The sequence below is a fragment of the Corvus moneduloides genome, chromosome 2 (assembly GCF_009650955.1).
Source record: "Corvus moneduloides isolate bCorMon1 chromosome 2, bCorMon1.pri, whole genome shotgun sequence".
Taxonomy (NCBI): domain Eukaryota; kingdom Metazoa; phylum Chordata; class Aves; order Passeriformes; family Corvidae; genus Corvus; species Corvus moneduloides.
In genome coordinates, this window is record NC_045477.1 from 109,218,773 (window position 1) to 109,244,379 (window position 25,607).

Below are 25,607 nucleotides of genomic sequence, written 5' to 3' on the forward strand. Positions count from 1 at the left end.
TGTAATAATACAGTAAGAGTTAGTAATTTAGCAATTTAATGTGCTAGATTTTAGTTTATTTAGTTCTTTAGTACTGGGTAGATAGAGGGTTATTTAGCAATAGCTATAGTACATGAAGTGCATAGGAGAGATGGGTTACATTTGCAATTTAGAAAGCCTGTGGTAAGTGGGAGGAAAAATGCCTGCTGATCAGAGCCCTGTAATTTCCACTGCCTTGATCTCATGGGACTGAGTGCAGCCCTTGCAGAGGAGCAGGCACTGGAGGTTGGACGTGGGCTGTCACCACCATCTGTCCTGCTGTCCCTGTTCCGCACCATGGTGCTTTCCTGTAGAACATTTGTGCTCTTGGTGTTCCTCAGTGAGGACATGGAGGACACTAAAGCATTTATGGTGATGTTGGAAAAGCTGAAACTTGCAGATAGCATACTCCTGTATTATCATTGTTTGATTTAGTGCCCTTTTCTGCAGTCTCCAGAGGAGTACTGGGTGACTCCTGCTGTTGCTTCCATACCTAACTGGCTTCCTACAGGATAATGTGCAGAGGCCATGGCTCTCTACCAGCTCCTTTTCATCTCTGCATCTGAGACCTGGAGATGGTGGGAACTTCCCACCATTGAGCAATAGACAGTTGGCAGATCTGCCAGCAGTCCTCCCCAGGACTCTGTGTCAAAGCCATTTCCCTAGTAAGGAGGACCACGTATCTGCCAATGGACTTCTAAGAGAAGCAGCCAGGTAGCAGTTTGTGGCACATGGGGAAGGTTTTCTCTTCCCCGTTGTTCTTCACATTCATTCTTGTTCAGAGCCTGATCACTCATGCAAAGTATTTACCTTTAGGGGAATATGCATAACTAGATATGCTTCATTATTGGACCAGATAGTAGGTAAGGACTTCCAGTCAAAGTTCTTCTCTCTTGAGTATGCAGACAGATGTAGAAATATGTACACAAAATAGGATACAAACTAAGGAAAGGGTAGATCTTCAAAAGGCAGGTACAGGTTTACTGATTGTCACTATGGAAGGGAAGTCTGAAATTTCTATTTCTAAAGTTTCAGTATGTATTTAAAAAGTAAGTTTATTAACCTGCTGTTATTCAACCTAACCCTTTTTTGAAAAGAACATTTATCATAAACATACCATTTAATAACCAGGTATCTTGTAGTCTGTTTAGGCAAAATATATAATGTGAAGATTCATAAGAAAGTGGGGTTTTTTACTCTTAAGTGGCAGTGGTAAAATCTTGTACGTTTTATTTAAAAAAACACATCAAAGGGAAAACCCTAACTTTCTACCTTCTCATTAGTGACTGCTGCTGTGCCTTAAAAATTTATTTATAAATCAGTCTCAAAGAGAAAGACTTGTATCACCTTCTGTGCTCCTTTCCTTAAATAGGACTTCTTGTGTGAGAGCCGTTTTGAGACCTTATTGATTGTGACTCTCAAACATTTCTCCAGAGAACTTTCTCTTCCCCTTTGCTTACATTTTTATTGGCTTTTGACACTTGGCCTGGAAAGGTGTGCAGAGCATCCTTTTGCTCCTGCTTGGTGGGTTGGTCCCAGCCTAGGTGCATCCTGTCTCCGCCACTTTAGGTGGGTAAAGTACCTCCTACTGCTGCAGGTTTGCTCAGACGTAAGATTCCTCACATCCCACATGACCACATCAACTGAAGGAATAGGCAGGGATTTGCAGCAGGCAGTTTTGTGTCTGTAACCACTCTGGGGAAGTCATTTGCCATAAAATTCTTTTCATAATGCAAACATAATTTGGTTGATAAATGCAGTAAGTTCACTTCACTGTATTCACAGGGTCACATTCATTTTTGTATGTGAATGGCAGTTGGTTTACTTTTCAAAATGTTTGCAAGTCTCATGAGTTTCATAAGTTGTAGTGTCGATAAGTATCCATCCGAAAGCACGTTATTCGTTCTTTGTTATTTGTATTTGTTCTCCTTTAAAACAAATTTTAAAACCCTTACGAAAGAAAACCATATGCTGGAGATTTTTTACATAAATAATTTTGCTAATGTTATTGATACAGAAAGGAAAATGTGGGGTTTGTAAGGATAAGGAAAAATAATTTTACAACTAAAAAGCAGATTTTCTAAATGCTTAGTTACTATCAGTAAGTGATATTGAAAATCTATTTAGAAAAGCCCCCCTAATGCCTGATAATTATATTCACATTAAGATAAATAGGACAGTATATGCTACAACTTACCACAAGAGGTTAATGAAAGGATGTTCATGCACAGTGACTAATCCAAACTGGGACAGTGAAAAATGACCAGTGTTTGATAATTTATATAATCAAACCTTAGCAATATTACTGAACAGTCTTTACGAAAGTGTGTCTTACTTGCAGGGTTTTTTCAGAAATAGTCTTCTAGTGCAAAATTTAGTTGAATTTTATGTACATAACACAAGTCCTGTCCCACCATGTGTTGAGGGTAGCACAGTTCTTCCACAGACACAGAGGACGCGTCCCAGCCGGACTCAGCTGGGTGTGAGGAAGAGCTGGGTATAGACACCTGCTAGACAATGCCCTTACCTTAACTCCAGTAACCCTCCTTTATTTCACAGCCATCTTGTTTCACAAAAAGGGAAGTTTCTTTTGCCAAAGCCTGACCTTTGAAACCAAACTTTCTGAATTCTTAGTGATTAAGCTGTATGAACAACAGCCATAAGGTGACAGGATCTCCTGAAGCTGCAGGAGTGATACCTATGAGGCAGCAGTATCCTCTTTCACTTAGTGTCTTTTTCCAAATAAACCCAAGACTCTTATTTTCAATGCTACCACTGTTTGTAGTATAAAACAGGATAAAATGTGAAAAACATCCCCTTATGTACTGTACAAAGTCTCCCTTTCCTCAACCCCATGAGTCCTGAAATGTGCTAGTTTGGCCTTTTGTTTGTCAGGGGTTTGGGGTTTGGTTTGGGGGGTTGGGTTTGGGTTTTTTTCATTTTGGTTGTGGGATCAAATGGTTTTTCTTTTAAACAATAGGTTATGTAAAATATTCTCTTGACTGCTATACTTAGAATTTAGTTATATATATAAACTGTTTTCCTCACACTTCTTCTTCCTCCTTGCCTTGTTGACGCACAGAGTCCCAGGAAATCTCAGCAATAGAGAAGAGGCTGAACTGGGTTTGAGTTCTGTATAGCATTGCTCACCCTCTGGCTCTCTGAAACTCATTTTCCAATTGCTGCCATGTGTGGAGTAAATGGCACCAATGTTTCCAATCTGGGATTCTTTTTACCTTGTGTTTTCTATCACTGGGACAACATTTCTTTTCTGCTTCCCAGACCGTTTGTGATATGCTCAAGAATAAAAATGGCAATACTTGGTATTTTCCTTCCTTTCCATCCTGTCTTTTGGAAAAAAAAATCTCTTTAACAAGAGTTAAACAAATCTCACCAGTTAAATTGGAATGAGTTTGTTGTACACCTTTACATTATGCACAGTTGAACTCTTTCCCAAAGTGGTTTTTTTTTAACAACAAAACATCCCCCAGCTATTTCATATCTGGGATTCAAAATGACAATGGATGTTAAGATCCATGGAGTTTAGTTTTTTATTACAATTTAGTGTAGTAGACAATAGAATAAGGAATGCACTGAGAGCAGCCAGGCTTTTGAAACTGCCTGTGCAGAGACTGCATTTCCACACAGAAACTCTAAGTAAACAATTTAGCTGTATGCTGTTTATTCCACCTCTCTCTTTCTCTTTTCTTTGCTAACACAGGTCCACAAAGATTCTCGAGTTCTCAAGCCCTAGCTTATGGAAGTGTGTAATGTCAGTGTGGTTGCAAAATCACATGATCTCCTAGCTCTGTATCTTATCCTTCACCCAACATTGCACAACGCTGGACTGTCAGCTAGGAGAACGAAAGGAGCCAGATTGTGTTGTGCCACCTCTTTTTCTAGTTCACGCATAAGTTGCCACCAGGATATTTTTCTGTGTTTGTAGCACGTTTGGTGGATTTGGGGCACATTCTTTGCTTCCATTCTCCTCATTCATGTGACCCTTTCCCAGTGCTTCCAAATGAGCTAATGTGTCTTCAACATGGAGAAAACCTACCAAGTTGGTTAGGATGTGTATTGTTCTCTTGTTTTATTTGTGGGTTGTTTGGGGTTTTTTTAATTGGTCTTTGTTCTGTTCTTTTTTCTTTTTGAAAACATATCTACAAAAAGAGAATATATAACTTTCTGCCCTAAATACCTCTTTTGCATCAGGGATGGATATTTTAATGGAGTGAGGTGTAATAGCAGAACAGTGCCATGTCTCTGTCCTCACGAGCATAGCTGCATGCAGATTAGAAAGGCTCTGTAGTGCTGCTACTGTATGCCAGACTTGCTATTTGCTCTTGTTTGCATGATAATATTTCTAATTTACTAATATGATATGGAAATAATGGCACATCACCGATCTTTCAACATATTGTATCACTGCTTTATCATATTAGGCTAATACACTGCGAGAGTTGATAGCACCTCTCCATGTCAAATGGGATCCACATCTCTTGGCACTGAACCGATTGGACTCAAAGGTTGATAAACTTATCATTAGAGAATTGGCACGACGGAGACTCAACTTCAGCCTCTTGCAAGCAACCTAATGGCCTCCGTTCAGAAAGTCAGTTCTTCTTGAATAACTTTGATGTTTATAACAGAGAACAGACCTGTTAAAGCATAGACAACCACATGCCTGAATATGAGGCCTCCAGGAAGGTGTCAAAGGGCATGGCCAGTCTTTTGAAGAATGCACCCTTTCCACAATGGGACTAGGCACAAAGTCAGATCCAGTCTACATGGAGCACATTTGCAGAAAATACTGCCCCCCGCACGGGAGAACGGAAGGGGAAGAGGGTCTTGGCAGGGGAAGGGCTTTGATGTCACTCAGTTTTGTTCTGCACACCTCGAGGAATTAAAGAGGGATTCAGCCATGGTAACTGTAATTTCCCATTGCTTGTACTGAACTCCAGTGAACCCATTCAGGCCAACCAGACAGAGTCGTGTCATTTAAGCGTGCTTCACATTAGTGAAGGAAGTTTCCTTACTGTGTCATGCTAAACTAAGTGTATTCTGTCAAGTGGAGGTATGTACAGACCTTTCAGAGACTTCCATTTATCTAATGGTTTGTAATGAATTCCCAGAGGGTACACTGGCACTCGTTTGGATGACGGAGAAGATACCTCACGCTGAGATTTATTAGACTCTGCAGTTAAACTCTTCAGTTCCTCTTTATCTTCTAGGACTAAAACATGTGAGTGATGATGCCTGGCCAAGCAGGCACAAAGTATTCTCTGTATAACACCCAGACTCCAGAGGGCTGTTTTGGGGCCAGTATTTGTCTGGATGTCACTCAGAGTAGATTCAGATATTGTATTTATCATTATGTTCTGAGTCCCCTATGGGTTGATGTTTGCCTCTATCTCTGTGATTAGAATGTGGATTTTCCTTAATATATTTGGCTAAGGGTGTATTGTAATAATGTTAATGCTAATTACTTGATATTTCTTACTATCTTACAGGGAGATACTTTTAAAAAATGTATTTTGAAATGTTTTCTTTCTGTTTGCTCAATGTATGGTATTGCATTATGTTAATACCAATAAAATTATATATATATAGTTATATATATATTTCCCTTTTATAAAGAAGTAAATTATGCTTTTTTGCCTCACAAACAGGAAATGTGCAGTGAATAAAATTACATCATTCTGCCTTACAGCAGGTGACAAAGCTTATAATAGTTTTAATATTCTTTTTTGAAAAATAAAAAGTACAGTATGACATAAACTAGTTGGAAATTCATCAAAATGCATGTTTTATGTTTCTGCTTAATGGGACTGTCACAAAACAGCCTAAATATTTAACAATGTTGGTTTTGGCATCTTTAATTTTTTCTAATCAGAAACATGCACTGTATTGCTATTATTGATTACAAAACTGTACTGTCATAAATTTTTGCCTGTTGGCCAGATAGACAAACCCACTGAGTTTGTCTGTAGGAATTGATTTTAAAATTTAATTTAGTGCTCTTTCCAATGCTTGGCAAAGGCAGAATTTATTTTTTATATAAGGTTGCCTTTGAAGTACCTGCCTCTGCCAGGGATGATAAATCACTGCTAAGTACATAAAGATTCTGCAACCTGAAGGATATGTCATTAAAGCCTTGTTGGAATGGCCTGCAACCCCAGCCAGTCCTTTACATTCTGTCATTAAATTCCATAATTAGTTAGAGGTGAAATGTTTTGGAAATGAATTAGAGAAGCGGAAGCAAGGATGTGACTCTGAATTGTCCTTTGGCTGCCATTTGGGGTTACACTGATGGCTTATTTGCTGCTCGTAGCCAAAGGCCAGCATTTATCTGCACTAATGTGTATTAGATTGTCTTCAGCTTCCTCTCTTTCTTTTCCCCACCCTTTCTAACATATTGTATTGAGTATCTTTGTTTTGCAGAGGCATTCAGAAGGGCTGTAATTAGCAGTCCCTGGCATTTAATTGCATACACATTTGTTAAATATTTTTCTGTATGCCTTAAAATAAAGTATAGAAAATGGCAGTAAATGTTTCTTTAATGAAGGCATTTGATTTATTCATGAAGTCAGGATTTTTTAAAGGTGTTACTTTGGGCTTAATAAAGGAAATAAGCCAGCAAATTTTCGGTCTTGCTTTTGCATAACCATTGTCTGTCAGGGCTGACGTTCAATTCCTTTCTCTTCTTTCTTTTGTGGCAAACACATTGTGCCCAACAGATGGGAAATGGACCTTTCTGCTGTGACCACTCTCATGCCAGTTTTGAGAGCACTTTATGCTGAGGTTCATACGTGTTCACAAGTTCATTCTGACATCTGATGACATGAATGATGTCTAGAAAAGCCACATGGTATTACTGCATTTCTGTCATTGCAGCAAGAGCTGTTGTTCTGAAAGGTACTTTGAACTCTGTGCAGTGCTTACAGACCATGGGGGTGTGATGGGAATTCAGAAGCTGACAGGGGGTGCCTAATACTTGGCAGTGTTGTGGCCTGCATAAATAAGATGTAAATCAGGGTGCAGCTTAATTAGGTTGGAATCTAATCAGTGCAGCTATCATAACGTGGAATTATAAATCCAATAATAAATCTGAATATCTGAATAAAGACATCTTCTGGGGTAACGTTTTGGGAAGTATTTCAGGCCCCTTTCAGAAAAACCTCAGGAGGTGCTTCCCCAGCAGACCACAGTGTCTTACATAGGTAACTGAGGCAGAGATTCAATTAACCAGGCCCCTGCCCACTAATTTTCCATGTTTCTCCCATATTGAAAGTAAGATTGCAATTCCTCAGTGATGCAAGTGTTTTGGAAAACTTCACTCTCAGTGCTACATTTTCATACAAATAAGCAACTTGGGATGTAGCCTGAAGTAGAGTTCATTTTCCGGGTGGGTGTTGCTCACCAGGAACATGACCCCCATCTGCTGGGGCTTGCTTTCAGATATCAACCCCATAAACCCTGACAGGCGCTGCAGTTGTGTGAGTGTGACTGTGGCTTGATTCTGACTGGTGAGTAATGTCGCTGGGTCCATATCATTTATCACTTAACCTTTTACAACTTTGAGTGCTGCAACAGCTTAGGTTTGTAAAAACAATATTTTCTTCAAGGAGTAATTGCTTCTATGTATTACTTGGGAATTATTTTTTGTAGGGAACTCCTCATCCTGATAAAAAGTTACAGAATCCCCACATGTCTAGCAATTTTTCCCAGTTTGCTCCAGCACCTAGCTTTCCTCATAAATACAGGTTTTCCATTGTTTTTGAACTGCAGGGCCCAAGGGAAAGTGTACCATCAAAATGTGATTGGTCTGCTTATTTCACTTCAGCATTGGTAGCTTGTGGTAAAATTAAACAGCACTTATATCAGTGTGTGGCACAGAAAAATGTCAGGATATCCTATTTCATTGTGTAAAATTCTCCCAAAGAGTCACTAAAATCAGCAGATTAAGGTTAAACTGGTGTCTTCATAGGCAGCTTAATGAGTAGAATACCACATCCAAAACCAAGGAAGGCTGCAACTACAACTCTACTGTGGAAAACTTCTGCCACCGATCAGAATTCCTTTACTTTGGGAAGCTTCGGAGTGACTTCATTCTTACGGCTTCTCCGAAATCACAGCCCACCAATATAACCTCATGAAACAGCAGGACTGTGAGCAAAGGGGGAGCTACAGATGCTTATTTGAGGTGTGCAAGAGCTGTCAAGAGGCAGCACGAACAGAACGAGCTGGTTGTTCCCTCTGTGTGTCCCTTCTCACTCACACAGTAACTGTTAGCTGGCACCTGTCCCTCACTGCTGAGTGGATGTCAAAAATGGCTGAACGTTACTGTCAGCTCAACAATGCAGATCTGCAGGGAGAGGCATCGAGGGTTTTTCCTTATGCTGAGTTTAGTGTCAGCTGGTTTTAGTAAGCAATTCCAGTTGTGTGGGAAGCTGAAGAGAGGTGCCTGAGGTGGGTGTGAGACTCAGAGCAAGACCAGCTCAGGTGTCCCATGAAGGCTGGAGGTTGAACATGTAAACATGCTCCTGCCTGCCAGCTCACACTGCAGCCAGCAGGGCACTGGGGGCTCACAGGGCCATGGCAGGGTGCAGGCAGCTTGTCCTTCAGACATCCCCAGAAAGGTGACCAGTGGAAAAGAGATTCACAGGGATCTACTGACCCAAAAGGAAAACTGCTAGTGCCATAAATAGTTCACAAAACAATTAAACCTTTGGTGTCACAGCAAAGGCTTGGCATCTGTCAGGCCTTACAAAGGCTAGGGCTAGATCTTTTAAAAGATGGTACCTACCTCCTTGTGATATTGAACTTGGTTGTAGTGCAAAATGCCTGAAATACCTTCAGAAATCTATCATGTGGGAGTTGAGTTTTCCACTTGCCTGCACAGTTCACTTTATTTCAAGATGTTCCTGCATGTGAGAGGAGCAGCAGCCTTGGTACCATTGGGTGGAAAATTCCAGCAAGTGCAGGACTCTGTTGTGTTGGTGCTTTCAGTGAGCAGCCTCTCTAGGGAATACCTTTTTTTGTCTGCAGGTTTGCGTAATAGGAGAGAATAGAAACTGTGTACAACCATCCTGGTAACCCAAAAATACTTCCACTTTAGAGGAAATGATGGTATAAAATCCAGATTTAATACCTGCATTGAATAAATACAAAAAAATAAATACAATAAATTTAAAATTTAATGATCCTCCAGCTACCATTATTTCACCAAACACAATGATCAAAGCTTGTTTTTAAACAATGTTCCTCCCTTCCTTGATTCAAGACTTTTGGGAAAATTCTGCACTTTCACATACACAGGGACAGGAAGGACAGAGGATTAAGTGAATCAGAAAAAGGCAGGGAAAGGGAAGCAGTACCAGAGGGAAGGATTGCGGAGACCAGGTGCTGCACAAGAAGCCCCTGTTTTAGTTTTAATTTAGTTTTAAATCAGCTTGCTTAAACTTTTCTTCACTTGTAGAAAACATTAGTATGCTCGTGTGTGTGTGTTTTTACAGGTGTATTCACATATCCAGTCAGGCCTTGATTTTAAAGTGGCATAGGACATATCATAGGTTTCTACTTGTACTTTAAAAGGGAAATCTGTCCTATCTTACCCAGAGCAGATGATTAGCAGCTGTTTCCATGTAGACCTGCATTTTATTGCACTTCCTGCCTGCTGTACCCTGCCAGGCTTAAATACTGTGTTGCTTCTTCCTTTTCTCAATAATTAGGGATGTGGCTTGTAACATTTTCCTACCAGGAGCTGACTTTCCATGTTATTGTAGCTCCCCCCGTACCTGTGCAGGAGTGACCTCATGCACAGCCACAGCTGTGTGGGCAACATCTCCCTGGAAGCCTTACATCGATTTCACCGTTTTGTTTCTTTTTGTTTGTAGTTGGTGGGGGAAAAGAAATGCATACCTTAGTCTGCCAGCCAGTCATCTAAACAGTGTAAAAAATTATTAATTCCTGTATCTCTGTGTTACAAGCATTTGGGTATGTCTCTCTTGGGCAGTTTGGACTCTTAATGATGAACCTGAACCGCAGCAAAAATGGATTTAAGCCTTGCACTGCGAAACCAACTGCTTCTTTGGAGGATTTCTTTTCTCCTCTCCCCTACAACATTGCTAAAATCCACATCCACTCTCTTTTCATCCTTCTACTTTTCCCCCTTGTATCTAGGGGATTCCTTCAGTCCCTCTCCTAACTGTTCCCTGGGGTTTACAAGCTCGGTCAGGCTGTTGCACGCTGTGGCCACAGCCTTTGCCTGCCTGTTGGCACAGCCTGAGCCGGGGCTGGAGAGTTTGCTGCAGGAGGCTCCCACCTTCCCAAGAGGTCAGCAGGCATCTGTGTGCTGCTCTACCATCCTATCAGTGAAACTACTGCAGGACCAGGCAAGGTTTGATAGTCCCTGTTGTTAGACATGGCAGAGAGAACATGCTGTGGCACAGGAAGATCACAAATGCTTTGTTGCTACTGGGATTATATCAGTTATTAGTTGGCTTGTGGCAGACCAGTGTGTCTTTTGCCAACATAGACACATCAGGGTCAAGAAGGCAAAGAAAAAAAAAACACCCAGAGGTTTGTGCATCCAAGGCTGCTTTATCTAACTTGAGACCGTTTCCCAGAGGCCTGGGATGCTTCTTGTTTTGGGGGAGTATTTACTGCCACTCGCAGAAAGTCTCTGGGATACTTGAGGTAGGTGCCTCCCCTGCACAAAACGGGAAGCAAAAAGGTGTAGCTCTCAAACTGGAAGCAGATCTTTGGGATTTGTAGGGGGGAAATAACATGGCAGCTGTTTAATAATGTAATTAGTGATGTATTCTAACAAAATTGCCTCTTTAAGATCCTGAGAAAGCTGAGCTTAGCTGGTCCCTCTGCCAGAGGGAGTGAGCTCACCAAAAGGAGTGAAAATGGGAGTTTAAATTTCAGTGGAGCCTGGGGATTTCAGTCTGACTTTGCCTTGTTTGTTTCTGTCACAGACTTTGCAGCAGCTTGGCTTTCTGGGGATTTGCAGAGGGTGGTACTTCTGTTCCAATGCAGGCCTGATTGCAAGGAGAGGAGTGGGCGTGTGTGAGAGGAGTTGCACAGCAAAGGAAAGTGCGTCACTAAGCAGTAAAGGTAGCCAACAGAAAAGAGGATAATAGGAAAATGGAGAATTCCATCAGGGTGGTAGTGGTGTCCATCAGTCAGGATGAGAAGTCTAAAGGCAACGGGATTGAGCCTGGGTGGTGTCTGGAGGCACTGGCAAAGACCAAAGGGGCCCCAATGAAGAGCTTTGATCCTTGAAAAATATGACCTTGTCAGCAGGGTAGGTGACAAAATTTATTAACTATCCTTACATAGGCAGTTCTGTTCACTCATAGCCCCAGGTGAAACCACGGGCTCCTTTGGTACCTCAGTGAAAGATGCAAACCATGCAAGATTTTGGCAGCTTGAGCTTTAACAGAAAAGTGAATCACAGAAGTGCAGGCACCTCCACTTAAAACTGCTGGAGGTTATTCCATATATTTAGAGCAGATTTATGAGAAGTGTGTGCCTAGAGATTCTCTGTGTCCAGAGAGCAGTGTGTTAGCCACCTGGGTTGCAGTGGTGACCTTCTACAGGGTTCTAATTCAGTACCGTCTTCCTGAATCATCAGTTTCTGTGGACTAATCATCTCTTGATCCATGTAAATACCAATGGTAACTTTCTCTCTGGTCACTTTTCACATCAGTACCTTATGCTCTTATGATCTTGGTTTATAAGAGGGAAATAATGGAAAGATGAATTGCCTAACAGAGGCAGGAGGTGGTTACACTTAGTACATCACAGAGCTTGGTGCATGCTCTTTTCAACAACAAATGACAACACAATATGAGAAATCCCACCAGTTTTTCCTGAATGCCAAGAACCCAAACGGTTCCTGACCTCTTGGAGTTTCACCTACCCAGCCATAATCTTCATCTCTCTCTCCTGAGAAAATGTAAAAGTAGTTACAAATATTTACTGCATTGTAAGAAGAGAGGGCAAAGTACAAAACGTTCAGAAACTTTTCCTGTGGAAAGCAGAATAGTGCAAAATAATAGCACAACATTTACTAGACTGATGTATTCTTTATCTGCAGAATTGAATGCAAATGGCTTTGCATTCACTTGAAGACAGCAGGAGCTGCTTTGTTACAAAATTCAGTGCCTGTGTATTCTTGCTTTTGGAAGATCGGGTTCCCACCAGATTTAGATCCCATGTGTTGAAGTTTCTGCAGCTTTATTTCTGCTCCTGAGTTACAGAGTTGTTCAGGCTTGTGTGGGGCAGGGGACAAAATCACCACTTCAGAGCAGAGACCCTGCTTTTCAGCAGTATGTGTAAACAGTGACCTGGCAGTGCATTCAGAGAAACACGAAAGATGCAACCCATGACTCAGCAGCCAAATGAGTGTGAAAAACAACTGTTGTGTTGGCTGCTGCTCTGAGGTCACCTGCAAATTCTATTAAACCACATTTTCTACTTAAACACATTACCAGAGGTCTTATTCTTCCTTAACAAGACAGCCATGCTGTAATAGCATGACTTGCATACAAGTCCATCAATTTAAAAAAAGAAAATATGTTTTAAGCTCTGCTCTATATCTAACAGAATACCTCAGATGCTTTATGGTGCCAAGGGTTTCACCAACACCTACAGGAAATCAATCAAAGGCTCTAGCAGAAGGCTGAGGGAGGGGAGATGTGTGTGTAATCTCATTCCCGCCTACTGAGAGCCATTGAGAGCAGCAGCACCACCTTCAGCATTTCTCCGGAAAATATTAAGGGCTTGGGATGTGTTTGCGTGACGCCCACTGCCCTCTCTCCCACCATGGGTGGACCAAGGCATCTTGCCCTCTTTAGAGCTTCCCCAGCCTCAGCAGCAGCAAGGCATTTAAGGGACCTGTTTTTCTTCTCTCCGCTTTCCTTTTTAGGAAATCCTGTCCCATTTTTGATGAGCTGCTGGTAGTGACATCACCAAGTCAGTGACAGAGTCTGGGGGAGGCAGCCCCAGCCGTGTGGAGGTGATGTGCTGATGTGTTCCAGAAACCTTCTGTCAGGGTTCTGCTGCCTAACCCAGCCTGTGTCCTGCCCCCACAGTCCTGTGCCTTTCCTGTGTGGTCTCAGAGCTGTTCCCGTCTGGGCGAGGGTAGAAGTCCGGTGTCCGCAGTCACTCTGAAGCCCATGTTTAGTGGTGGCTGCTTGTCCCAGAGGATGAGCCCTGAGGAGCACCAGCCATGCAGATCCCAGGCCAGAGTGCAGGGAGGGAGGGAAGGACAAGCCCCCTGGCACAGGGTTTATACTCACAGGGGCCATCCAGGTTCATTAAAGGCACTTGTCATTCAGTATTGAACCTTAGGGTTGAACTCAAATGCTGTCCTTTGTCTTGGTGGGAGCTTTTGTGTTTTAGGAAGCCATGGATTTTTGATGGCAAGCCCGGATGTGGTGGCTGGTTACCAGTCCAGGCTCTAGGTCACTCTAGCAACGTAAATTCAGATGGTGCAGAGTCAAAGGGCTGGCCTGCTTCTTCAGCAAGCCATGCCTGTACTAATCCCCTCAGGGTACAACCTTGGCAGTCCTGCTGGGGAAGAGACACCTGAGGAAAGATCTTTTTTGCCTTGAATAGCAAGAGATGAGAAGGCGAGAGAGAGAGAAACATATGTCAAATACTCCTGTGTCAGACCAGAAGGTTTTTTTTCCCTTTGCCCTTTAGCAAATCACTCCCCTTCCACAGCTGTCAGACTGATGGACATCAGCATTCAGCAATAGGAACTGATAGAGAGATCCCAAACTTCTGACCTCATTGCTGCATGGACTTCTTAAGAAAGCATAAAAATCAAGACCACAGGAGATTTTAACCACTCTCTAAGTATTCAGCTACTGAATCTTTTGCCCTTTAGCCTATTAAATGTTTTAATAAGAAAATTCCAAGAAAGAGAAAAGCATCTCATTTCTATTTTATTTCAGTCTTGGCCACCATTGACAGTGATGAACCCAGCTCGCCAAGCAGGGTAGCACAGGATGGGATGATTTAGGGAGCTCTGTGCAGACTCAAAATACTTCCATCGATAAAAGGTCTCCAACCCTTCTTCACTTCCATATCTCTTAAAAAAAGAAAATTAAAATGTGTGCTTTAAAGACAGTTGCCCTTTAAAAGGGCAAAGGAATAAACTGATGAGAGATGAAGCTAGATTAGTTACTGATTGCAAAATTCTTGGATTGTATAAAGATCTGTACAAACACAAACACTTTTTGTGATGGGGTGAGGAGATTTAGGTTTCTGGAGTTCTTGCCTGAGCCTGAGAAAACTCGTTGCCCTACTGCATAGTATGGGCTCGAATGGGATGCATACAATACCTGGTCTCAGGTAGCTCTTGATGGGCTAAAAATGTCACTTCTAAACACAAACTGTCTTCTTCTTGGTGATTGATAAAAAACCCTCTAATCACCTGAGGATACTGCCACTCAAGGGTACTTCAGTATTGTGGTAAAGTTTCAGCCAGTAGAAATTACTGTCTTGGAGCAGGGTCAGTCTCAGGGTAAAGCTAATGCCTGAAACCAAGCAGCCTTCCTAAAGAGCTTCTAGGAAAGCCTCCCGAGGACACAGGCACCTTGAACCAGGAAAACAAGCACCACTTGGAAAGCCAAGACTGTCTGGGAGGATCCCGAGGGCTCTAGAAGCAACCAGGAGGCCATGCACAGGTGGTGTCTGGCTGTTGCATGAACATGTGTGTCAGTGTGCAAGGGGCAGCAGGGACAGAGCTAAGGGACACAGCTAACACTGTCCCAAGGGCTGCCCTGGCTCATCCTGATCACCACTCCTGATCACGCTAATCCTGACACTGCACTGATGCTCGCAAAGCTTGTACGGAGTCACCAAACAGTTTCCTCTGGGGGAAACGTTGTGTGAAAGGTTGAAGTGGTTTGATGTTTTCTAAATGAAGCATTTGAAATGCTCGTATCAGAGTAATACTTCATCCCCAGCTTTTGCTTGCTTTAGTTTTAGAGAAGCAAAACCTTTCTTTTATATTTTTTCCTTTTAAATGCTTTCAGTACTAGTTAGAACAAATATTTTAAACCTATAATAAATAAATACTTTTTATATTTATATATTTTGGTATATTATATAATAAATTTTAATTTTTAAAAACCAAACTATAAGGCAGACAGCTCTTTTTTGGTTTGCTGTGCTGCCAAGTCATGGTTGTGCTCTTATGTTTAGTAGTCTGCTGCTGAACCTTCAGGTAATAGTAAAGTAACAGACCACCATAAGTGACAGCTTTATTGAGGATTGAACAACACTACTGAGTATCAAAAATAAGAGGCAAAAATAAGTGGAATTTTCTAGGAAGGAAAAGGTCATGTCATTCCAGGGCCACCATCACATATTCTTGAGTGCTGTTACCATCACTTTCAGTCTGAGAGCTGATCCCTGATGGGTTCCTCAGCAGGATCCTTCCAGGGCTTCCTCTCCTTGTAATAAGGAAGTCACCAGAATTATATAATTGCAGTACCAGACATCTGATTTCTGGTAGTAAGTCACTCTAATATTACTGCATCTTGCACTATTTCTGTTTTTTCCCTCTTTCTCTGTGTGTCAATATTTTACATTCTTGAAAGTTTTTCTCCCTTTCTTCTGAAGGCAATAGCAAGAAGGAGCCATCGCAGCACTTTTTTCTGGAACTTAGGAGGTGTGAAACATTCTCTTTATGGTCTAGTTAAACCTGTTAGACATTTTGCAAAGGTTTTTGATAGGTCTTCATATAATCACATTAATGATACATTGTTCCTTTCTCTATTTCTTCCTCCTTTTTTTGTTTTCCCCTTTGTCTCATTACAGTTGAAACTATAGAGGAAAAAACAGCAGACTCCTTGCAAGATTTGTACAGAGCCTTGGAGCAGGCCAGCCTGTCTCCTTTAGGAGAACACCGGATTACCACTAAGCTGGAGTATAAGAAATTTTTTATAAAGAGATGTAGTGATCCAGTAGTCAATGAAAAACTGCACCAGCTGCGAATTCTGAAAAGCACTTTAAAGGTGAGATAAAACAGGGAGGAAAAATCCTGCCCCAGGGTTGGATTGGGCTGTATTGTAATCAGAGATTATTGTGTGCAGCTGGAATCCAGGCTGAGCCCAGTGTGCAAACAAGGGCGACATGGGGAAGCACTGCTTGAAAAGCAGAGAAAAACATGCCTGGAAGAGCAGTCAAAGTGAGGATCAGTTTTTATTTCTTTATTTTCTTGTATTTAATCTCAGTCAGCTGCTCCTCCTCTAGATAGTTTAACAGAATTTGACGCCAAATTATTGGAGGAAACCTTAATCCCTTTTTTGTCCCTGAACGTTTTCATTTACCGAAACACATCCACTTTGTAATTGCCAAAGTCTAAAGTTAAGCAAAGCCAGCCTTCAGAAGGGCACAGTATCTCTTGCAACACTTGACTGTTTTCTAATTGATGAGCTTGTCCAGGAGGAAACTGTGTGCTTGGTTTCTGTGTAAGCTGATAGGATCATTGTATTTAGTCAGTAAGATTGATTAAATAAATAGATAGAGGCAATGATAGATTTGAAGATTTTTATGGTTATTTTAAATGTACCACAGCTCATTTAACCTCCTTGTCAGCTTCCTTTGTTTGTTACAGCCGTTTCAGTTCTCTCCTGATAGAGATTTCAGCAAGCAATATGCTGGATTTCCTCAGGGACCCTGTTAACTATATTAAATTACCACATTTTAAGTCGCCAGATAATTTTACAGTGCATTTTGTAACAGCTTTCATCAACGAGGGCTTTATCAACATTAATTAATTTAGTTTTCTGTCACCTAGAGAAGCATTTAAACAATATAATTTTCATGCTGCGGGGCTCCCATCCTGAAAAAAAAATCCTACACATGCTTAACTTCCTGTACTGTATCATCTCATTGAAGGCAGCTTGCATTATTATCTTTGTATGTGAGTCTTTGCAGGATTGCAGGCTGGCAAAAAAAGGCAACATTCACAAGCTGTCCACATGGCTTCTACAAGCATGAGAAATGGAAACAAAATCATAGGGCTCTCACACACATCAGGGTGGCAGGAGGTTCACACTGTAGCTGTGCTTTTGTACCACGGCAGGGTCACTCCCACCAGAGCTGTGGTTCAGCATCAGCAGCCTGCTACCATGCTGAATTGTCTCTTTTGTTGGTGTTTATTGGTACCTGAGGTACATTATACCAATGGCTTCCTGCAAATGAAATTGCTTTCCTTCAGGGAAGTCCGAAACCAGTGCAGCCTCTTGACCCAGCAGGTGCCTGGTTTTGTACTTCTCTGGAACTTCTTTCCTTTGGACCAAGGAAACACAATTTGTTCATTCTCTGTCCATAAGCCATATTTTCTAAGCCTGTCAGCACTCTTGTTTGGACTGTGATTGGTGCAAATCATTCTTAAGTACATGACACCAGTAATGGAAAACAAAATGGCAGCAAGGAGCAAAGGCAGATAATTGTTGTTTCCTGCATAGAACAGCAGTGTAGGGTGACACATGCTTGGTTTGTAGTGACATCATGGTAACTTGTGACTAGCTGCATTACAGCCCAGAGCTCCACCTCTGCCATCCTACTGGTAATCGTATCAACCAGTAGCTACTGCTATTACCTAATCAATTATTCTTCCTTTTTATCAGTGCCTTTGATTTCTCCTTCCTGAATGCAGCCAGTTGTGCTGGCCTGTTGGCATTGATGTTCTGAATTCTCCTTGAATTTTATCCTACATAGTAATATCCAGAGACAGTCCTCCAAACTGCTTCTAGCTCTTGATGTCACATCTTCTAAGTCATTAATGAAAGACCCCTGTGCTCTCTTTCCTGGGATAACACAAAATCATTCTCCTGTCATTGAGTATGAGCTGCCTGGCTGGCAGTGCAGATGTGTGGGACCAGCCACAACCTATGAGAAATAAGTTGCTGTAGTTCAAGCAGAGATATGGTGATCAGGAGTTCCCATGGTTTCTTTTCCACTGCTTGTTCTCAGCTTGCCCTCTTCTTCAGGAATTGAGTATTCTAGCAAGTAGTGTTAATTTGCTGTTGTTTGCAAAGCATGAAAGTACTGCTTATGGAAGATATCTTTGACCCTTCTGATCTGTCCCATCACACACAGCTTGGTACTTCCCCTTGCCATGCTATCCAGAAAGATTTAACATACTCATAGTATGGACATGGAAAATGTCAGTTAGCCATGAGGAGTGTGAGACCCCTCTGGCAGGGAGGTTGGAGGGGAGATTGCTGGTGGCCACGCCATTCCTGTGCTGAGGAGTAGTGCTGGAAACCTCTGTGTTAGCTGTTCCCAAGGATTATGGCTGTGGCATCCAGCTTCCACCACTTGCAACAGCCGTGAGTGGCTATGGGTACATCTGAGGCTTACTGTGACCCTCAGCTCCCTGTGAACCAGTGACCAGAGAGGGATTGATACATTCCTTCCCCTGCCCCAATGGTGCATAAGGAGGTACCAGCAGCTATGTTGTATTTCCCCTTTCTCTGCCTTCTCATTGTCACGTCAGTGGTGGGAAGAGGTTGCAGCCAGCCAGCCCATCACATGCAGTAGATCTTTAGTGAAGATGAGTTGTCCTTCACATGGGACTCCTTGCACAAGCCTTTGCAGTGCAGAGCTCAGATGCCCCCATGACAAGCCTGGTAAAGAGGCATAGGTGTGCTGGCAGGTGGGAGGCTGTGTGTGTATCTCACCCACACACCCACGCAGTATTTCTGATGCTGATCAAGAGCAAAGAGATGGCACTTTGTTGTGTGAAACCCATCCTGAAAAATGCGAGCAGCTAATAGTAAACAGTACAGGGCTTGCTTTTTCTGGGGCTGAGCAAGGGGGCAGGTGGGGGAATAGGGACTCTTACCGAGGGTTGTGGACAAGGCAAGGGAAGCCCAAGTCCCACAGAGGGAAGCGTGACACCCTGCAGGAAGGGCTCCTGTTTGTGAGTGCTCATAGAGCAGATAGTCCCTGTACTTTCAGAGGCTCTGAGGCTTGAGTTTGCACCCCCCATTCTCTCCTTCCACCCATGTGATTGATTTTGCCAGTGACTCATCACTTGCATTAACTCTTTGCTTGTTCCTTTTCTCTCACAGGCCAGGGAAGGAGAAGTAGCCATTATAGATAAAGTTCTGGATAATCCAGCTTTGACGTCTAGAGACTTTCAAGAATGGAAACAAATGTACCTTGATCTCTTCATGAACGTCTACGAAAGCAGCCCCCCGAGGGACTCTGTTAATGGCTCGTCTGAGGTTGAAGCACTTCTAGCCTCGTTAGCACACACTCACTCGTATATAGAAACACATGTATAAAGGTCTCTCTTTTTGTCCATTTGCTACACTCCAGCCCTTTACTTAAGTGCATAAAGTAGTTTTTATATCAATATGTGAGAGCTCTAGTAAATGATATTTTAATGTTACTCAGCTGTGTGAAGTAAGCCTTCAATGGTCAATGATACCACTTATTTAATGAGGATTTGTATATTTTATATGCTACCAATGCTCTGCTCGTGTTTACCTTCTGTGAATTAAAAAACATGATCTTTAGCTATTGAAGAGAAGGATTTAAAAGCATTTTTGGAAGACTGTGGCCTTCATGCAGGAAGTTCCACATGCTAAAGCTTTTGTTATCAAAGGTCAGTTTTACAATGATATTTTGTATTATATAATTCCAGTATTGCATTGCATTTTTGGAGTGCAGGTACTATTTTGGTGGTGGGAGAAAACCAATTTTTATATTTCATGAGAAACTCTAGGAGTTTTCTTAAATAACAGGGAAAAAGTGTAATGCAGTGGTTGTATTTCAGTTTTGTCAAACACATAGAAGGGTGAAAGTCGGCAGACGGAAAAATGACTAATGTGAATTTAAGTGTCAAAAGGTTAGGTCTTATTTCCTTGTGCTTTTTTAAAGCCTGTTGCTAAGGTTTACCACCAGTACAAAGGGATGCTGGTTTGTATTATAATTAAGACCAAATTGTGTGTTGTCTCTTAATCACATTAGGCTGATTGAAAAAAAAAAATTAGTCATGGTACTGTGATTGATGATGCTTTTGCACTGAAGGTATCAGTATAATGTGCATATTTTGCAAAAGAGAAAATGTAGACTTTCAACATCCTTGGTAGCAGCATTTCTTCAGCCCAGAAAAGCAGCAGTGGAAAAGGTTCCCAGTGAAATGCTTCAAATCTGAGATGCTTTGAAGATTCCCACAATAGAAAAGGAGTGAATAGGATTTTTCAAGTAGTTTCCTATGTGTTTTTTGAGCTGCAAAATTTGGCTGTATTGTATGCAGGGATAATGTGTGATGAGAGCAGAGCTGAGCACAGAACCTGAAAAATAACTGAGGAGTAAAAAATCCTCCAGTTGGCTTTTGAAGGAGAAGGGATGTGTCTGAGTTCTGCTGAGTTCACAAGCCAATTAAAATGTTTTAAACTTCCATGAGATTTGCTATCTGCTGAAGACAACCCAGTGAATATGAGGGGAAAAAGATCCTTAGAGCTAGGCACATGCCTGAAATAAAAGTGGGAGGGAACTCTTAAATCATGTATTTACTTTTTATGGGCTTGTTTTTGAAAAATGTTAAGAGAATGACAAAATATTTCTGCTGCTCTTCATATTTTGCTGCATAAGTTAGGACTCATGACATGATTTAATAGTGCTCATGTGGAAAGGAAAAGCCTCCTTTATACTTTAGTGAGTTGTACTCTTAACCAACTTGAGACTATTGCCTGTACAGCTCAGTGAATGTACTTCAATCTTTATGAGCTCTGATATTTCCTGGCAGTTATATCCATGAAGGGATGAAGGAAAGAATGGACAGATTTGTTTTCTCTCTCCTTCTTTCTTTACTTTATTCCTCTCTCTTTCTCCCCTTTTTCTCTCTTGCTCCCCATTCTCTTTTTCTTTCTTCTTCTCTTTCTACCCCTCATTTTCTATCTTTTTATTGCATTTGGATTGCAAATGTTCTGCAGATTTTGCACAACTGTACAGTGGCCTTTCTGTAGCCCATTTTCAGTAATCCTATATTCAAGTTGTATGGATGACAAATCATGTATTAACATTTGTATAGAATTCTGGATCCAGTGTAAGATTTGTACTATTAGAAGAATATTGTTTGTATAAACTGGACATTTATTTACTGCATGGGTACTGACTTGTATATTAAATTTGTGAGGTTTTTGTAAATTTCTCTTAAGAAATGCTTGACTTGAAATGGATTGTGCTATTGTTCCAAGCATTTAGATTCTCTTGCTACTGTTTTACTGGACCAAAAGTAAATATATTCATAAGAAAAACTCTTTATATCTGATGGATGTATATGCACATTGTGTAGTTGATTCCTTGTCAAAACCAAGGCAGTTCAGAAGACTTAGATCTGTTGCTATGCAACAGCCATTCTGCCTGCACTTTACATTAGTAAAGTTAGCTTGATTGCTTTAAAGGTGAAAATTAAACATTACAGTTTTTTAAGCTAGTCTAGTGACAACGAACATGTGTCCTCTCCATTGTGCTGCCTTCTTTTAAGACTATTAAATGTTCTATATATATTTTTATTGTATTAATTCTCAGCCTAGGAAGGGAACACTGTAAAATGAAGTACAATAAATTTAGCTTTTAAATGAACATTTATGGCTCAAGATTCAATTTACTCCATACCAGAGTGATTCTATGGCATCTGACCATTTTATCTGCATTTCACATATGCCTGTATCATAAAGTACCCCTGTGTGACTTCAAACGCTGCCAGTGTGGCCAAAAGGGAGTGACACTATTGCTGATTCATATGTAGGCAGACACTGAGTAAAGACTTTTGAAAACCTTCAGTTACCTCCCTCCCCTTTGTACTCTTTGATGAAAGTAAACCTTTTTTGACTGCATGGTTCTCTCATGTAGCAGTTCAACGGCAATGAAGAATTTTGCCCTTATGCATAGGTGTGATAAAGCAGTGTATGGTACCAAGGTAAATGCCAAGGCATTAGTAACAGCTTGTTCCTCCTGTAACAAGCTTCTTGGAGGCTGATGATAAGGATTCCCATTCAGCTCTGGCCATCTAAGCTAACACAGGGTTTGGATACAAAAGAAATGTACATCACCAGTAGCGTGAATCTTTAAAATAACACAAAATAAACATCTGGAAGGTGTTCTACAACAAAGGCCACTGAGAGAGAAATGAGCTTTTATCAAATAAACAGTGTTTTAACTTTCAGCTGTAGCTGAGTCTACATAGTGAAAAATCCCTGCTTTCTGTCCAGTAATTTCATGCTGGCTAGCTAAGACATTCTTGCCTAGAATGTAGTATATCAAATAATACCTTTTCCTTGGCAATACTTGCTACTAATTCTTGCAGGTATCAATTTTCTAGTCTTTATACAGCTCTCTTTCCTTTTGCTTAGCCATAGCATAAAAATTCAATAGCACTTACCAGCTGGAAAAATTACCTGTGATTAAGAAAACAGAAAAGATGGATTATATTTTTTAATACTTGAAAAATCTGACTTGCAACATCTACTAATTGCTATCTAGGTATTACTCTCCAAAAGTCAAGGATTATGATTCTCATTTATTGCCTCTAAATGTGCTATTGGTTACATCCTTGCTCAGTGAGATCAGCTTCCAGCTTTATAAATCCTAGATGTGTTTCCTGTGCTGGAGCCAGATTTTCTTGCCTGTTTCCACCAAGCATTTGGCTTATCCAAGCGTAACTTCCACTCTCACATTCAGTGCGGCTGCAGTTTTCTTCTTCTCCAGGACCGCCCTGCTCGCTCATCTCCTGGGATGGATATTGCTCAGCATGGGAGCTCAGCAGTTGGGCAGCTTCTTCTGCTGGCTGTCGGTGTCCTGCTCTTCGGGCACCTCAGAGAGCTGGAGCACGGCACACTGCAGCCCACACCACGGCAGAGGGGCCTTGCAGATCTCTTCCCAGCCATCATTGTCGATGTCGTAGCCAACCACGTCTTGCGTGCAGACCTCCAGTGAGTTTTGCCATTTCTTTCCCCCAATAAGAAGAGCTGTTTCCTCTACCACTGCCAGGCCGTAGGAGAATCGATCGTAGACTAGTGGTCTTAACCGGGTCCATTGGTTTTGATCGGGGTCGTACCTTTCTATTTCAGAGAAAGGTTCATATAACCCCAGAAAGGTGAATATGGCTTCCCTGATTGTTGCCATCTGGTGCCCAAACCGAGCAATGCTCATTGGGGCTCGTTTCACCCACTGCACTTCAAGTGAGCTCAGAGAGTAAACGTCATTGCTTGTGCTGGCTGGGGCCGAGTACTTGCCCCCAGAGATGTATATGGTGTTCTTGCAAACAGCACTGGCATGGCCATGTATCCTGCATGGCAATTCCTTGGCCTTCGTCCATCTATCCCTGCTGATGTCATAGACTTCCACAGATGAATGCAGCGACCCATCCTCACCCCTTCCACCAATGGCAAAGATATCCTTGCCTAGGACACAGCAAGAAAACTGGCATCTCTTTTCCAGCATGCCTGTGATTTGGGTCCATGTGTTAAACCTTGGATCATACCGTTGGACCTTGTTTGTAACTGATAAGGTCTTCTCAATTTTAGCATCACCCGGGGTACCACTTTGTATTTCCCCACCCAAGACATAAAGGAAGTTCCCCACCACACACACACTGTGGTTCTGCACCCTGTCCTGCAGCTGCGTAAGGGTTCGCCACTTGTGATTGTAAACATCGAAGGCCACCACATCGGTGATGAGCCCCTCACTTGCTGTCCCTCCCCCTAGCAGAAGGATCCGAGTTTTCTCATTCCTCAGTGTGGTGAACTTATCCTGCATGACAGGCTGTTTGAATACAGATGTGTGATAATTTATTGCTTTTATGATCAAGCACTTAATACCTGCTGAGAGGGGCACTTCAGACTGTGTGTAGGTTTTTCTCAGCTCTTCCACTGGGATGAGACCATATCTTATGTGCTCTAAAAGGCTGCTTGCATGATCCAGCCTGGATTTATCCTGCTTCAACCACCGCAGGACAAGATTCAACAGGCGACATTCTTCCACCATGGGGAGATCTGGTGATTGAATCACTGCTACCAAAGACCTGAAGTTCAGCTCGAGAAGTCCTGACAAATCCACATCCAGCAGCTTCCAGACGTTTTTGATAATGTATTTTTCTGTGGCTGCTAGGGCATCTGGCAGGTAGAACTTCCTTGCCACGTTGGCAGAGAAGCAGCAGTTTTCCAAGGCAAGATTGTTAACTAAGTACTGATTGCACAAACCAATAGCATCAGTCACTTGTAAGTAGCTTGCAGCTTCCAAGGTATCCTCCAGGCTTTCAAAGGAAAGGGGCAGCAGGGATGTGTAAATGAAATCCAGAATGTGCTGGAGCCCAGTGGGTGAGACAACTTGTAGGTGAATAACACTGGCTTTAGACTCTTGGGTATAACTTTTGAACATGGCTCGGAAGTAGTCACTGGAGCATGCCAACAAGGACTTGTGTGCAGGAAACTCATTTTCTTTCACTTTCAGCAAAATATCACAGAGAAAGCCCTCTGACCTCAGGCTCTGGTACTGGGCGAGCACGGCGGTGCAGTGTGCTTTGCAGTAGGAAAGGAAGTAGCTCATGGCAGACAATGCAATGCTTTCCCCTTGAGCTATTAGAGCTAAAATGCAATTAGATATTGAAACAGCTGCCTTACTCAACAGCCATTGCTTGAATGCCCAGCAGACCTCCAGCTGTTAGAGAAAAGCCCAACCCAAAACAAAAAACGCAAGTCAGTCTCTTGCCTGGCATAGGGGGACAGTTAGTAGATTTGTACTGAATTCAATTCATTCCTTTGTAGAAAAAAAAGCTGAATGTCATATCAGCTGCAGGGTGCTTACTTTTCTTGCCTCCACGAGTTGTGCAAGGATGAAGGGTCCACTGTTGTGCCGAGCACTTGCTTGGCTGGCCATCAGGTGACAGATGAGGGAGCTAGATGACAATCCCAGTAAGTGGCCCGTCGTGTCTCAGCCGTCTCCCCCGACCATTCTTGCTCCACAGGCAGATCAAAGGGATCCTCTCTGGCTGCCAGCGCATGGCTCTGAGCAGACACAGATGAGAAGAGAGCGCTGACTTTTCTCCTCTTGTTTGTATTTTGAACTCCGATCAGTTTAGACGTCACCGCCCCTGGGACAGCAGCCCCCTTTCCGTCCTCTTTCCACACAGTCTTGGGAAGCCTCAGCCAAAGATCAAATCAGCTCCCAGGGATTATTACGGGAAGATTTTCTGAGCCCATAAATCTTTCCCCGGCAGCCACTAAGACAACCAAAATACCGTGATTAGTCACTGGTTCGATTTGACATGCATTTCTGGCTCTTTGCTTCACGTGACACCTCCATAGCTCACAGCTACCAGAATAGCCACAGGCTCATGCCCTCGTCCCCCTTGCCTGGGAGCCAACCCCGGGCGGGTGAGAAATGGGTCCAGGGACTGGATGGACGGAGGAGCTTCCACTGACAGCCACAGCCAAAGCAGCTGACTTGGAATGACCTGGCTGGAAATCGCAAGGGTAACACATTCGCACAAAGTGGCGACAAAAATAGATTCCCCCAGTTCGGCCATAATAAACCAAATT

General features: G+C 42.2%; 2 protein-coding genes across 13 annotated transcripts in view; one reads left to right on the forward strand and one right to left on the reverse strand.

The window, feature by feature from the left end:
- The window catches only part of CNKSR2 (connector enhancer of kinase suppressor of Ras 2), a 208,597-nt gene extending 187,426 nt beyond the window's left edge, over window positions 1-21,171 (forward strand). For 7 of the 12 annotated variants that reach the window (XM_032100794.1, XM_032100797.1, XM_032100791.1 and 4 more), the window contains one exon: window positions 3,740-6,659. In XM_032100794.1, coding sequence (XP_031956685.1) covers window positions 3,740-3,789 — 50 coding nt within the window. In that variant the 3' untranslated portion in view covers window positions 3,790-6,659. Of the gene's footprint in view, window positions 1-3,739; window positions 6,660-15,861; window positions 16,059-19,127 lie in introns of those variants that run through there. The other 5 variants (XM_032100802.1, XM_032100801.1, XM_032100804.1 and 2 more) reach the window with 2 other exon arrangements.
- A 1,454-nt stretch (window positions 21,172-22,625) lies between these two features.
- Window positions 22,626-25,272, reverse strand: KLHL34 (kelch like family member 34). The gene has a single exon (XM_032100805.1). The coding sequence runs from the start codon at window positions 24,613-24,615 to the stop codon at window positions 22,828-22,830; it is 1,788 nt and encodes a 595-aa protein (XP_031956696.1). The 5' UTR covers window positions 24,616-25,272; the 3' UTR covers window positions 22,626-22,827.
- Window positions 25,273-25,607: the final 335 nt, after the last annotated feature.

What these genes read in the sequence shown, in the direction of transcription:
- KLHL34 (XM_032100805.1), bottom strand. Translation starts at nt 24,615, where the DNA reads ATGAGCTACTTCCTTTCCTACTGCAAAGCACACTGCACCGCCGTGCTC.